Source organism: Mytilus galloprovincialis, chromosome 1, assembly GCF_965363235.1.
Source record: "Mytilus galloprovincialis chromosome 1, xbMytGall1.hap1.1, whole genome shotgun sequence".
Taxonomy (NCBI): Eukaryota; Metazoa; Mollusca; class Bivalvia; order Mytilida; family Mytilidae; genus Mytilus; species Mytilus galloprovincialis.
Window position 1 is genome coordinate 97874644 of NC_134838.1, and position 16610 is coordinate 97891253.

A 16610-nucleotide genomic window follows, 5' to 3' on the forward strand; every position below is an offset into this window, starting at 1 on the left:
TATGTTCTGTTTCTCAGCGATTGCCAAATGCCCAATTCTATTATCAAGGAGGTATCGAAACAATCATACAATGTCAATATACATGACTTATCTTACTGTCTCTGATATATTATTTAACCCTTACTGAGTTTCACGTTTCTTGAGAGGTGCTCAATTTAGTTTAAACAATATTTATTCAAAAAGTGCATGAAATATAAATATACAATATAAATACAGGGATTCGGAAACAAGAAAAACTTATATAAATCCGTCTCCCTTAAGAAAAAATGACAAAATTAGGAACATAGTATATAAGAAACTCGTATAATCTAATTTTCAATTCACATTTAACATGTTTATTCTGTGGTTTGCCCGTTACTCAGAAGTCAGTTTGATCGAAAAATGTGATCAACTCTTTTTATTATAATTATGGTTCATATATCTGAGAAATATGTAAATGTTCCGAAAAAAAAAGGTAACATTAAATCAAAGTTTCAACATCTAAATCGACATCGACATAAAGATAATTGTTATGGACCAAATCTCCCTGTTTCTAAAATAAATCTTTGTACAACTTTAAAAATATATTCGTTTTCCTCATCACTGATGAGTTCACTACCTGATACTAATGTTTGTACATTATATATTGGTAGTGTAGAAATGGTTTATGCCCTGATGAGTCTATAATTATGACATTCTAGCAAATAATGTTTGCTGCTCTCAACTTGCCCACATTAACACAGGCTGGAAAGAACAATATTTTTCTGGAAAAGGTGTTCATTTAAGCCACTGCAGTTCAACCGGAGTCTGGCGTGAAGTATTTGGCCTTTTCTACAACCAGTATTATAATATGTAGGGACTTTCTTAGTATCTCGATTTATGTAATTTTTAAGTGTAAATTTTGATGGATTACATCTAACGTCTTGTGAAAGCCTGTTCCATTCACGAATAATAGATGGTAGGAAAGAGTTTTGATAAAAGGTAGTTCTACAGTTCATATTTTGGACATTAAATGCACTTCTAGTATTATAGTTGGTGCTCAATTGAAAAATAGTCGTTATTGTGGTAAGACTATTTCACAAAACCTAGTTGTTCTTTGGAAAAAGAATTAAAAAAAAACCCTTATTGAAACTTTATAGAGTTAAACTAGATTAGTAATAGATTATAAATCCATTCGTACGAAGTTTGTAATTAAGGTAGGTTTGTGTGGTTGGCAAGACAGATAACATACTCCTTAAAACAACCTTGAAAATTTAACCATGCACGAATATCAGAAAAGTGAAACACATACTCCCTTTTCTGTGAAAGTGTTCTAAATTCAGGGCGGAAATTATACACAACAAGTCCAACAAACCCAGAAAATACCATGATTATAAAGAGTACGAAAAGATAAACAGTGCTATATTATGTATAAAAACTGCAAAACAAAACAGAATGAACATTCAAGAATTGTACATCTCTGATCTCCTTAAGCTTGGTGTCATTTGGACAATGGTCCTTAAAAAAGAAGACCAAATTTGGAACAGCTAAAGGAAGCAGAACGACAGTGACGCATTGTTATAGCAAAGATCTCGTTACTCTCGGTCAAGAGATATAAAGGTGGTATTGAGCGCTTGCATACATATTTAATCCGCAACATTCTTTGTGTGCCAGTCCCGAGTTGTGAGCTTACAATTCAGTTGTCGTCGTAACTTGATTTCTGTCAATTGTTTTTTTTCGTATATTCCATTGAATACATCATGCAGTTAGTTTTCTCGTTTGAATTATTATTCAATTTTCAAATCGAGGTCTTATATATTTAAGACTCTTTCATCTTACGATAGTATTTGATAACATTTGACTTTTCTACACTTTACATACATGATCCCCATTTCAAACATAAAGACAAATTGAAAGAAAAAGTACTATTTTGGTGACTATGTTGAACGCACCTTTCTTATCGAACTTGAGATAAAGGATACTACAGATACAGTTAAGTCTGTCGCCTATCTCGACTTGCATCTAGAAATTAACACAGTTCATGAGGGTTCGATGAAAACAAAACTTTCCCACAAAAGAGACTATTTCAGCTTCCTCATTGTGAACTTTCTATTTTTATGTAGCAACATACCAGCAGCGCCTGCATACGGAGTTTATATCGCCCAGTTGATACGATATTCAAGGGCTTGTATTTCCTATCATGATTTCCTTGATAGAGGGTTGCTACTCCCAATGAAGCTATTAAACCAGGACATCCAGGTGGTGAGTATAAAATCATCCCCTCTTAGGTTTTCCGAGTTGGTTGACTGTTATGGAATATTGGTTTCACAGATGCTAGCGGAATCGTTTCTGTCCCCTTTTTCCGACTGTGAACTACGCCACCTTAAATTAGACATAAAACCTGGTTTGTACTAACATGGACAACTCGACGGGTTGTGGCGCAGGATCTGCTTACCCTTCCAGAATATGTCAAAGGGACAACAACCTGACTAAAAGGCAGACAAATCTACTTATTTTCATATGAAAAGGATAAATAAAATATATGACGATACAATGACAAGGACCGCCCAGTCTTTGGTCAAGAAGTTTAAGGGGGTAACTAAAATATATAATGGTAAAAGACCAAGAAAACCATAGAAAAAAGAAATCTCATATGTATGTAAAATTTTGGGATGACCAAAGACTTGATATATATTTTCACATGTTTTTGTTATAAGTATCTGTTACCTAACAGGGATAGGCTAATCTTTTGACAAAAGTAAGAACATATTGTTCGATTTGTGAATTGATCACCTTTTTGGTACTTTGATTTTCTCTAATGTTTGTGATATTTTCACATTTCCTGACCGGTGTGAGAAAAATATTTCTCCTCACTAGTGAAAAATCTGTTCTCGGCAAATGATTGGTTGAAATTTAATTGTGACGTTAAATTTTATTGTTTTCTTCTGAATTTTCTCATTGTGACGTCATAAAAAAAGGCGACCCTGTCTTATGACGTCACATCAAAAGTACACAACTTTCCTGAAATCTTTGAAAGGAAGAAATATTGTAATACACTTGTTGCAGTTGTGGAATCTATATTTCTGTGATTGCAGTTAAATATTACTATTATTCTTTACTCGTATACCATATAGCATGCATGGTTATTGATTTCACTAACTGTGATCACGTTGATTGGTCTTCTTTTAAAAAAAATCTGTCAAATTGTTTAGGTCAGCAACAAACTGATACATTTTAGATTCAATTTTAGTGGAAATGTTGAAACATAAAGTAGTGAATAACGATTCAACAACTCGGGTATTTTATTTTTATTTTTCATTGTATTATAATATTTCATAAAATACCCTAATAAAATTTCTTCTTTTCTCGTTGTTTTTCCAAGTAGGAATGGTAGTAAAAGTTTCCAAATAGTAAAATGAGTGTTATTGCATAAATGAACACAGCAACATTAAAGCCTTGAGGAAAGTCACAGTCAGTTATTAAATTATATCCAGTATGTATAACAAACGCCATAAACTGTGTCTGAAATAAGAAAATAAATTTCACGAATCTCAATACATCAAAATACTTATATGCTCACATTTTGAATTTATACGAACCTTGCACCACATCTTCCTATATCTACTTGATGATGTTATATGTTAACACTTTATTTTATTCTATCATCAGAAAATAATCACATGTATATACTTTTCAGGTTATCATTTTATATTTACTTGTATACCAACAAACACAGTATTTTATTTTTTGTATTCAACTATAGAAAAACATTAATTGTTCAATCGCTTCAACTTCAAACTTTATGTTCATCTTGTTATTACTGCCACATAAATTATGACATTTTCGTATGTTTTTACAAGGATCTGACAACACAGTATCACTTTTTGTTATGTCCTTTTAATTATCACATCAGCCAATAAAATTCAGTCTGAACATTTTTGAAGATTTGACCTTCGGGATGTAATGTCTTTAAAACAGAAAATTGAATGGTGAGCTTTCAGTTTCATGTTTCTAAGCAAAGCTTAAGCACATACTCTACTATTATCATAGATTCTCTTCATAATATATTATGTCCCCTTTAAAACAATAGACCTATCTTGAAAACAATACCAAAGATAGAAAGAAATGATATCATCAAGATATTGCAGCAATTACTTACCAATTGAAGTTTTGTAAGGTATTTCTTCCACCAAAGATACTTTTGCATATGTGGTCCAAATACAGCAAGTCCATAGTAAGTATACATAAATATATGTACAAAGGAATTTAGCATCCCAGTAAAGAAAGCTATGAAAATTAAAAAAAAATAGAAATACCATACTCAAAAGACAATTCAAAACGGAAAGTCTATGATCAAATGGCAACATCAAAAGCTCACAAAGAGATATACTAGTAGTTGACTGAATTGGAATATTATTGACGTAGATGGTCTACATGTTAATAAACAGACATATAAAAAAAAATCAGTGTAATAATTTATCGTTAGTTCATAAAATTATGTGTCCATTGAAAATATCGAATGTTTAACAAATCTATGGACATAAATGAGAAATTAATTATGAAAATTATAGTGAAAACTGCATTCTAAAAACGCTTTTAAGATTAAATTGTTATTGTATTGTGACATGAAAACTAAAATAAAAGCTTTTGGCTTAAATTGATTAGGACTGCGAGTATCTTAAAGCATAGTTAAAGTTCCTAAATATAACAGTATTCCAACATCATTTATGATTATGATAAGAAGTGGGCTGCTCTTTTCCATAATGAAATATTTTTTTTCGAAGTCGAATAATGTTCACCCCTTCAACTGGCTTGGTACGTCTACTTTTAATAATTGTAATATATCAGGATATATATCAAGACAAAAACAAATGGTGAAACGGTAAGTTCCTGTACAACAAGCTTTACTGCACGATCCATATCTACATTTTGTGCTTTCATATGGGCTAAAAAAAAAGGAGAATTTCCCAAGTAACAACTTCAGTTTGTTTTTTTTCGTGAATAAAACTGTACCAACAAATAAATATACTCACACTGTCCTCCTGCGACATACTTGACACCCATCCACCAATTCAATATCATTGTACAATGATGATACACGTGCAAAAATGAAACCTGATTAAACTTTTTACGTAATATGAAAAATACCTGTAGACAAAAAGATAAAATTCTTAGAAAAATATATTCTTGAAACAGAACATTAAATTCTTTTCATACGAAATCGTTTACTAGTAGCTTACTTTATAAGTGCTGTTTTATTCTGTCTTGGTGCTTTCAAATTATTTTTATGGGTTTTGATATACACGAAATGCATTGAAAATAGACATTCCAATAAAAATATGTTAGCAACATCTTATTCACGGACACAAATATATGTTCACAGATTTAACTAAAAGTAAAAATGACGTTAAAAGGTTGCTGGTGGTTCTCTGAAGGTCCATTTAGGTTTAAATACTCCTATTAATTGTAAGTTTTTTAAAATGTTACAGACTTTTTTTTCTAGCGTACTTCTTCAAATTATACCAAAACACAAATTGAAATGTGTATCATTCAAGAAAAGAAGGAGAAACGATATGATTGCCTTTGACAAAACTATAACTAACGTTGTCATAAACAATTATACATAGATCTAACATTGTTAACAATAGTTTAAAATATCGAAAAAAGCAGTATACAAGAATAGCATACATCTGCAACTCGACAAAAATATATAAGAAGCGAGAAAATCCATGTTTCCTCAAAAACACACACCACTTTTTGACAATGGACCTTTAACTTTGAGAAAGAAAGATATGGCCTGCATAACTTTGAGCACAGTTTCTAATGAACAAAATAATTGTTGTCGACTAATTTTACATAAATGTGATCTGAAAGAAAACAACACTCATATAAAATTAATATGCATCATCCTTGTGTGAGTGATATGATAAACGGTGATTAAACCCTCCCGAGTCTTTATGTAACGAATGGATAACAACCGTTATATTCCTAACTTGGCATTTTCTTAATATGTAGAAAATAATGGATTAAACCTGGTTTTAAAGCTAGTTAAATCAATGCATACAGTATGAACACCGAAGAGATTTATCCTGCCGAACTGACTTTAAATTACTTATACCAACAATAAGACTGTCCTTTCCTTGATCTTGATACAATGTATTTATATATTTAACGGGAAACTTAATACAAACATTAATGATAAAAGAGATAATTTTTCATTTCCTACTGTTAATGATCCATTTTTAGATGGTGACGTTCCCTTGTCAAAGACTGTCCTTATGCAAAATAAACACTAAAAAAAGCTCCGCCCGATCAGTTGAAATAACATTGGTAATATGATACTAATCCATAAGGTGAGGGATTGTACTGTACTTGATTTTCGTATGTTGAAAACATAATCTTTCAATCAGCTGAATTGAGGTCAGTAGCTTGCATGTCAGTAACTGCTAGTAGTCCTTTGTTAATTTATGTATCATTGTCATTTTGCTTAGTTTCATTTGTTTCCTATTCTGACATCGGACTCGGATTCTTTTAAACTGAGTTTTACTATGCGTATTGCTATGTGGTTCTTTATTGTACATTTGCAAGTGGTGTAGGGGATGGTTGATATCTCACAAAATATGCTTAACCCCGTCGCAGTTTTGCGCCTGTCCCAATTCAGGAGCCCCTGGCCTTTGTTAGTCTTGTATGTTTTTTTAATTTTAGTTCATTTATATGTTTTGGAGTTTAGTGTGATGTCCATTTTCACTGAACTAGTACACAATTTTATTTAGAGGCCGGCTGAGGACCACCTCCGTAGCTTAATTTTCTCGCTACGTTGAAGACCCATTGGTGGCCTTCGGTTGCTGTCTCTTTGACATATTCCACATTTCTATTCTCAATTTCATAACTAATATACTTACCATGCATCGGATTTAACTGTTTCCAACTAGGGCCAACGTGGCTGTGTATATATACAGCTAAGGCCATAGTTGTTTTTTATTTGTTTTGCGTCCGCGTGCGGGTAGGTTTTCGGCCAATTTGTGTCAAAAACAAACACAAACTTGTTTTTGTTCGTCAGTAGAAAATCCGTATTTTCCGGGTTTTTCCAGCCGTGTTTTTGTGTATTCTTATACTCAAATCTATTTTGCGCTTTAAATAACAAGTACGCTCCTTATTTAAAGCGTTTAAGCGATCTTGACTTCGATACATGTGACAGCAGAAATGGCCAGTATAAATGTGCCGGCGAGCGAGATCGTTTGTGTTTCACCTTTCAAAGATAAAAGGATCGTTCTGGCTCCATATGCCTTTCCGCTCGCCGGCACAGAAACTTTTTCTCAGATCCTAGAGAGCCTTTACGTAGCCAGCATAAGAGACACGTTAAATACAAGATTCAATGAACCTATCACCATAGGGGATAAAACTCTGATAAAATGTTATGTTTCATCTAGCTCTAACGGGGAAAAAATTGAAATGAATACATCTCTCAAGGCTATAGATGCTGTTAAAATGTTTGGTGCATATGTAAGCTTTGAGCTGACTGACAAATTTTGTGAAAAAACTAATTCAAATCAACAAAAGAGTGCCTTTGATGTGCTTATGTCTTCAAAAACACCTATTAGATACCCGCTAAAATTTGGATCAAACCCCGAAGAATGCAAACGAGGCGACTTCAGGCTTCGGAATGACTTCATCGACAAAATTTTGAAGGACAACGATATAGGATTTCCAGATGGTTTGGAAAACACAGTGGGTAAAGCAATTGTAGATAGAACTTGTAATTTGTTAAAATACTTGCTTGAAGCAGCAAGAGTTACCTCCCATTTGCACAGTTATCTTATTTTATAATTGAAATAAATTTTTATACTTTTTTAAATGAAAAATAGTAGTTTTTGCAAATATTTCTAATAAATTTCTTTAAATGATATCTACTGTCTGATAAGATAGGATAAATTAGTATGTACATTTTTAATTCCACAAGATATTAAGATATAAAACATAATTTCATTAGTTTATTTTCTGAAAAAAAAGTATGCAGAACAAAATATTAATATATTGCCAAAAAGTTTACATAAAGTATTCCAATTATAGGAAGATAACTCTGCAAATGGGAGATAATTCATGCTTAAAGCATTATTGATTTGATACAGGGAATTATTGATTATACATAGGTTTTAATACAACATGACACATCTCAGATCAAAACATGTCTCTTCTCAAAGGCTTCAGTATAAATGGGAAATGTTTGAAATACCAAGGCCATTTCTCAGAATATAGTCATATCAAGTTTGTACATTGCTAAATTTCCTGTTTGTCATGTTTGCTCTTTCACTTAGATATGACAGTATTGATCTAAAGTCACTGTTAATCAGTCCAGAACTTAAGCAGACTCTTGTGTTATTTTCTTTGTGTGTGTTTTTTTTCCTTGCTGTCTGGTAGGTTTTCTCAGAATCAGTTGACGCAAAACAAAGAAAAAAACAGACACGGCCTAACAAACTAGACAAACGGACTCCTATTTCGCTAGCCACACTTGCTGAACGGAAAAGTCCAAGATTTAAGTACATGTAGGGTAAATTTCCGACTTGCTTTATGTGATTTTTTAAATCGATCGCTGTTTGTAGCCCTAGATCTTGCAACTGTGGTAAAGCATTCAATTGTAGTAGGTAAAATAGTAATTACTTTAAATGTTAAGCGGGTTGGAATCTGACTTACCGTATCTAAAAGTTCTATAACCTTCGAGAAAAAGAACCACCAACAAACCTTCGCCATCTGCACGTAAAACAAATAATAATCATTATATTCTAATTGCAGGAAGTAAAATAAAACGTATCAATGCATTAAAATAGTTGAATGATCGTTAGTGTAGAACAGTTGATAATAACAGATATATAGTTCCTTCTCAAAGTCCGTTTAACTAAATGAAAACGACATACGTTAAGCCTCGGTCACACTTTAACGGATAGCTCAAACGGATGCCTAATGCCTCGGTTACACCTTACCGGATAGCACGAACGGACGCATAACGGATGAAAATAAGGTTCTCCGTTGACAATATTGTTATCCGTTGGGAGTCCGTGGATGTGGTGACCGTTGGTGAATTTGGCGAACATGCTCAAAATTTCCAACGGACAGAACGGACGTCGATGGATAAAACGTACGCTAAAAGGACATGAAACGGATATGGACGGACGTATAACGGATGTCTTACGGACATGAACGGATTGAAAAAAAGTTATCCATTAAGCGTCCGTTCGAGCTATCCGGTAAGGTGTGACCGAGGCTTAAACGGATAACTTTTTTTCAATCCGTTAGACGTCCGTTCTTATCCGTAAGACGTCCGTCCATATCCGTTGCATGTTCGTTTAGCGTACTTTTATCCGTCGACGTCCGGTCTGTCCGGTGGAAATTTTTGAGCATTTTCAAAACTTTGAACGGACGTCCAACGGATAAAATGTCCGTTGAACGTACGGTAGGCGTCCGTTTTGTACGGTACTCGTTCGTTTCGTTTTCGTTTTGTATCTGTTACGTGTCCGTTATACATCATTTTGAGGTCTGGAAGATAAATTAACCAACGGACTTCTACCGGACGTTTAACGGATAAAACGAATGTCGAACGAATGAGAAACGGACTTCTACCGGACGTATAACGGATAAAACGGACGATGAACGGATCTGAAACGGATAAATGCCAATTGAAAATTTCGCGTCAGAAATGCCAATTATTGGTATGTCAGATTTCATAAGGTTCATGAATTCTTATTATTCATAATCGATCTTAGAGTAAGAGCACGTCTTCACAATCAAGCAGCTCTTATTCAGGTCGGCCACTTCCCTTTGGCGGCATTTTGAAGAACAAATCAAAACCAGTTACACAGAAACAGTTTGAATATTTTTGCGATTTACATGTGTTATTATTGTCGCCTTTAACTTTTCCGTATATCTTGTTCATCCGTTTTATCCGGTACGCTTTTGTTCAGTGACTGTTTTATGCGGTACTCGTCCGCTGGATGTACGTTCGACATCCGTTCTGTCCGGTACGTTTCCGTTTCTCGTACGTTGTATATCCGGTGTGTGTCCGTTATGCATTCGTTACATGTCCCTTTTATTCGGTCAGTACGTCAACGGACTCCAAACGGGCAACTTCTATTTTCATCCGTTAAGCGTCCGTTCGTGCTATCCGCTAAGTTGTGACGGAGGCTTTAAGAAGTCGTCTAGATTTTCCTTCCTTTTAGGGTTTAACAATTGGTGTTTCCTTTTATTGTTTTTATCCAAATTTAATTCGTTCGAAAAATGAAGTAGCATCCCAGGCTTATATTATTAAAAACTAAATCTAAGGTAGCAATACACAGTTCGGTTTCGCATTTTGGCCCCGGTGGATGTTTCAAATTTGAAAGTAATTGTGTAATAAAATTATTGTTTAGACATCTAAGTACTAATTTAGCCTTCAGAGATTGTTCATTAAATTATTTTTTACGTGTTTAATGGGCTATTTTCTGTTTGACTCTCCGTATTTTCATAGCTAGACCGGCCATCCGTCCAGAAATTAATGTAATGTTTACAAACACTTTTTTTCTAAACGAAGTTTTTGACGCAATTTTACAAAAAAAATGAGACAAAAGACATAATGACTTTCATTGGATTTACTGAAAGATATATGTAAACCGTTTCTGGAAAGGTATTACTTCAAGATTGAAATTCTAATTTTAGTAAAATTTTTGTCAAATATGTGTCATTTTTTCTCCCCTTTTTGCAATATTTTATAGCAAATAAATGCAGATTGTTGCCATTTATACACACAAAAGAATTATATTTTACCATTTTATGTACTAGATATAAAATCTACGGAAGATTCTGATTACATACATATGCACATATATGACACTAATAGTACTAAGCTTAATATTGCAAGAAAGCAATGAAAGGGGATGGGAAAATTTATGAGGGCAAATTTTGATATGTTTACCTAACTATTTATTGCTACCTAATGCCACACCATTTTTCACATGCTATATATTCTTAATTATTTTACGAAATTATTAAATTTAGCTGATCTCCAACTCTCAAAACTAATTAACGGCGAAATCTTACTTAAGGTAACGAAAAATTGTGTGTTATGCAAATAAACTCATCATAGATACCAGGACTAAATTTTGCATATACACCAGACGCGCGTTTCGTCTACAAAAGACTCATCAGTGACGCTCGAATCCAAAAAAGTTTTTAAAAAAAGCCAAATAAAGTACAAAGTTGAAGAGCATTGAGATCCAAAATTCCTAAAAGTGTTGCCAAATACAGCTAAGGTAATCTATGCGTGAGGTAGAAAAGCCTTAGTATTTCAAACTTCACGCTGTTTATATAAAGGAGTTTCCATAAACCTTCATGCACTGAAATCGGATTTGACAATGCAGTTGTATAATGTGTATAATAAGTTGACTGCACTTTTGCAAGTGATTTCCTTGGTGCTTTTCTTTCTAAATCACCATGGAAAATATTGTATAACTGTACTTTATAAGGATTGGCAGGTCTCGATTTTATTACGAAAAATTTATTTATCTAAAAACTAAAGACGTATAATAGTATATTTAATATCCTAGCTCTTACTCTTATGGCCAAGGGACTTTCTGAATAATCCACTGGCTGACAAAGGTAACTATAATTTGACAGTAATGAAACAGTAAGAAACTGAAATAAAAAAATAAATATTATGCAACTAATATTTGTTTTTATTCAAAGCCATAATAGAAAGTCATACTGAAAGTAATTTTGAATACGGAAACGATGATCGAAAAGAAAATAAACTCTTCCTTCCCTTCATCACCCCTCCAAAAAAAAATAAAAAATAAAACTACAGAAAGAGCGAGGAAGAGTTCAATACAAAAGTTTAATAACTAATCTAAATAATTTCAAAATAATGAACATACATTAAGTGTCGTTGTTTCAAGATAATAGATTGTTACTTTCATAGAACTTAGTCTAATGTATTACGTCATTATTTTGATGTTGTGTGTCGTTATTTGTCGACAAAGAATATTGTTATCTTAATATATTTTTTTTTAATAGCAGAAATAAAGATGTCTAAGTATTTTAATATATTTATACCAATTATCACCATTTACAAGACATAGTGTCGACTTCTCTTTTTTTCCAAATTAACAGAATTGCGATTTTTTTTTAAAAGCATAACCATTTGCATATAATACACGAACGAAAGAAAAGTTGATAAATAGATTTCACTACATGGGTTGTGTTCATACAAAATCAAAATATACGATGGAATCAAATGATTCGATTTAAGCCAATAAAAAGATCATCATTTATAACTTTTATTTTGACATTTGTTAAGGAACTTTTCGTTTTGAATTTTCTTCTCGAGATTGGTATTCTTGTTATTTTACTAATATGAATTGAAAACCTACTAAACATATTTATATTGAAAAAGAACAAGTTTAAAGTATAACAACGCGAATTGGTGTAAATACAAAAAAATAAACGAAATATAACATGTACCTCTAAAAACATGTAAATGGATAATCCAACTAAAATAAAGTTGTATGGGATTAAAACTGCTTTCAGATTTAATGGTTGTACATATTTCATAACTCTAGGACTGACAAGCACAAGGAAAATGTACGAAACAAATAATATCATTATTGGAACAGGGCTCTGCATAAGGAACCATTCCCCTACTCTAGGATCTGAAATTAAAAAAGTTTCAAAAGTGATTTAAAGTGTTAAACAATCTGTCAATATTTCTTGATAAAATAACATGAAAAAAATGAGCTTTATGCATAACGCAACGGACATATGGTTAATACACCGAGTGAAAAAATCCTCTACATATTATGATTTCGACCAGTGCGAAATGTATTTACCATTAATTTTACATCATCTGTAGCAAGCGCTTGAATTCCAATCAGGCCCTGTTAATCAGATGCCCTTTATACATGTAACAAACTCATCACATTTTTCAGTTAATCTCACTGATAGAATCGTAGATTATCATAGACATATTATACTACAGTACAATGTTATACTGCTTACATGATTATGCCAATCTTACTGTGTTCTTGCTTTCATGTAACTACCTTTGTGTCTTATGAATAAGGCAGTTGCTATTTCTCCGCCTAAGATTTTCATAATATCTTTTTAAAAATATCAAAATTATTTTTTTGAACTGATGGTGTACGTTAAATTTCTATTATTAAAGCTACACTTACCTCCTCTCTTAAGAAAGTCTGTATAAAATGTCTTGGCATCTTCAAAGAATGACATCTTATATCTAAAAGGAATGCTAGCGTTTAATGTTTAATGTTTCTGTGTGTGTTACATTTTAACGTTGTGTTTCTGTTGTGTCGTTTGTTTCCTCTTATATTTGAGTGTGAATTCGCATTGATATAAGACGTGTCACTGTACTTTTCTATCCCAAATTCATGTACAATGTATTTAGTTTTGATGTTATATTTTTTATTCTAATCGGATTTTGTCTAATGCTTTGTTTGTTTCTGTGTGTGTTACATTTTAATGTTGTGTTTCTGTTCTGTCGTTGTTCTCCTCTTATATTTATATGTAATGCGTTTCCCTCAGTTTTAGTTTGTAACCCGGATTCGTTTTTTTTTTCCTATCGATTTAAGAGTTTCTAACAGCGGTATACTACTGTTGTCTTTATTAAGAAATCTTTATCGTCGCACAGACATCTTAGCAAAAAAATTAATAGAGTATACATGTTTTTGCATTATATCCTTTTGCAATCAAAGGCGGTTTTTTCTCATTTTCAAGATACATTTATTTAAACTGGTAGAACATGTCTAAAATGTGTAACTTAGGGCTAAGCTTAAAATGAATTTAGGAAAGGAGAAAATAGATAATTACATAAAAAATGGTATTCATTTTAACCTCTTCCATAAAATATAATTCTTAATTGTTTGGACGAAGATAACAAAAATACTGAACTAAAAAATTCAATTCGGATAACAATATTATTCATACATATATGTAGTTCGCATATGCTACATAAGTTTGTATATAGTTAATATATATATATATATGTGTGTGTTTTAAGAGAATCAAGTATTCATTCATTTATACATCATTTGACGGGTATCCTCTGACTGAAGTATTAATGTGAAGCAAATAAATATGGAAAAAAAGGAGAGACCCCGGAAGCTGACAAATATTTGTAAAAGACTAAGGATGAAATAAAAACATTTACTACAATTTTGCAATCTTGACTTCTTTGCAAAATTGTTTGCATTCAAACTAATCGTTATATCAAGTTTACAAAACAAGTTGATTTGATTTGTGTGAATGTAAACGATTAAAAAAAAAAAAAAAATTGTGTGCGTCCTAATGTTATGAAATAAGAAGATATGTAATGAAATCAGAAGATATGTTATGATAGCAATGACACAACTATGTATTAGAAAACGAATGGCGTGATGTAAGCTACTATAGCATGATTTACAATGTATTAACAATATAACTTTGGACAACGATAGTACTTTACTACTTTTACTCTAGGTACTTTATATATTAGAACTGTATCTGATAAATTTCTTACATATGACAATTGACCCCTGTTAAAACCTCAAGGATGTATATCATCAATTTCAAATATTAAATATTGTTACCGTGAATATGTTCTGAATTCTATAGATTTCATCTTTTTTATCTTACCATAAATATACATCTGCATCAATTTTTTTTCTTTTCAAAACTTCCAATAAATATGATTCGTCACCGAAGGGTTTAATTATTGAATGATATCCACACAATTGTTTTATTCAAAACACGTGTTTGTATTATTTGGTATACTCACGTTTCAAGTTATCGATACTGATACGGTTCTGTTGTTTACTGTCAGTGTGTTGGTCGTAGGCTGTATGCAATGAAAATGTAGAAGTTGAACTCTAATGTCTCATACACACTTCTGTTAATTTTATTGATATAATAACCTACATTTTGTACTATTGAATTCAGGTTGTTATGTACTAGGTTGTGTACAAAGTCGACAGAAATGAAACATTGATAACATGAAAAGGTAAACAAACATAAAATGGGAGATAACTCCAGGTAGAAATTGTAACATAGGTAGAATGTATAGGGGTAAATTCAGTAAATAAATATACGTCATCAGGGACCGCCCATTTAGGGGAGAGCTTTCTGTCTAAAAGTGAAGTCATGTGCTCTTCTGATTGGTAGATAATGTTTGTAATAAATATTTTTTGGTAGTTGGATCAAAATTAGAGTTGAAAAAAAATAAGAAATAAATGCTGAATGTATTAATTTTTTTCCCTACAGGGTTGAAAAGTAATGGGGGTCAATATAGGAATTCAGTGCGAATCTACATTGTTTGTAAACAAGGCCATGTGAATGCCCAAAAATGCCGCATGACCCTATGTTTTTATTGTTGCAAAAGATAGGGCTACTTTTGTACTTTCATGAATGATATATGAAAGTTTTTAATTTCTAAAGGTAAATCAGGTATAAATTTATTCCCACACATAGATTAGCATTAAAGTCAATGGGAGATTTTTTACTGAATTTACCCCTATAGGAAAATATGCACTTTTTCACTGTACTTGTTCAAGGCCACACAATAATCACAAAACTTATTTCCTGTAAATGTTAATGTAATGAAAGGATTTTGGAACCATTTGAAGTTGTTTTTTACACAAATTTCTATCTTTAACTGCGGCTATCCAGGATGCACTCTGTGTACTGTGAGAGAAGCATGGAGAATATGGTAAAAATCAGTTTTTGTGTCCAGATTAAAAGAAACAATAGAAATTACACTTGAGAGTTATGATATCAATGAAATGCATGAATATTCTCCCCATTTACATCACATTTTGCACATATTTCTCCTCATAATGTCTAAAATCATATGAAAAAAATGGATTACCTCCCTTTGACATAGTGTTTTTTTTTAAGCTGTGTTCCTCATGTTAAGTTGTAGAACAAGTGGTAAATAAGCACTTTTCTAGTATTTTAACACTCAAATAATCTGACCGCATGAATGTATTCATTTATTTTTACATAACGCATTGCGATTCTTTATTTAAAGCATATACTAGACAACTTTTCATGATTACATGTCCTTCATCTATGAAACAAGAGTTTAAATGTTTGTAATTGGATTTTTATGTTAAATGATTGCTTTTAAATATTCTAAATTGTTACTTTAATCTCCCAAATGTAAAGTTTGGTCATACCTAATCTTATTTTTTCATATTTGGCACTTTTTTCTACTTCAGTTCTGGCTGTCTAGTTTTGGCGAAGAACCCATCCTGATGTTGGGGTAGCATGAATTTCTGCAGAGTGATTGTCAATGACATTTTGTGAAATTTACAAGTAATTAAAACACAGATTTAGTATAATGAAACATAATTGTTGATTTATTTGGTATGAAACTGCTTAAAAAAGCCTTTGAAAAGTCTTTTTGTGGTCTTTTCATGGTATTTAATCAAAAACTTCCATATAAGGAAAAAACTAACTAAGAGTACACCAAGACTTTAGTTTCTAGATGTACTTGCAATACTGGTCAAAGCAAACACAGAAAACAATTCATATTTATTAAAAATAGTATTTTACACCATTCTTTCAAAAACAGTCAATGCGCAACTTTATATACAAAATATACATCGGCCGCAGTATGGGCTGTAGTATAAATTTTG

General features: G+C 32.1%; 1 protein-coding gene across 2 annotated transcripts; it reads right to left on the reverse strand.

Annotated features, from left to right (window-relative positions):
- Window positions 1–3254: 3254 nt before the first annotated feature.
- Window positions 3255–14971, reverse strand: LOC143046372 (very long chain fatty acid elongase 4-like). 2 transcript variants are annotated; one of them, XM_076219509.1, is made up of 8 exons: window positions 14753–14970; window positions 13155–13216; window positions 12445–12632; window positions 11539–11619; window positions 8650–8706; window positions 4992–5106; window positions 4118–4245; window positions 3255–3480 (listed from the first exon to the last, which is right to left on the reverse strand). In XM_076219509.1, the coding sequence occupies exons 2-8, from the start codon at window positions 13207–13209 to the stop codon at window positions 3304–3306; spliced, it is 801 nt and encodes a 266-aa protein (XP_076075624.1). In that variant the 5' UTR covers window positions 13210–13216; window positions 14753–14970; the 3' UTR covers window positions 3255–3303. The 2 variants fall into 2 exon arrangements, with proteins under 2 accessions (XP_076075624.1, XP_076075633.1); XM_076219518.1 differs by lacking the exon at window positions 8650–8706 and having other exon boundaries at window positions 14753–14971.
- Window positions 14972–16610: the final 1639 nt, after the last annotated feature.

Bases quoted from the DNA above. Each gene is read 5' to 3' on its own strand.
- LOC143046372 (XM_076219509.1), bottom strand. From the start codon at position 13,209: ATGTCATTCTTTGAAGATGCCAAGACATTTTATACAGACTTTCTTAAG. The intron at 11,620-12,444 runs GTACATGTTATA...TTTTTATTTCAG, and splicing joins CCATTTACATGTTTTTAGAG to TTTCTTACTGTTTCATTACT. The intron at 5,107-8,649 runs GTAAGTCAGATT...TTTTGTCTACAG, and splicing joins TTATAGAACTTTTAGATACG to GTATTTTTCATATTACGTAA.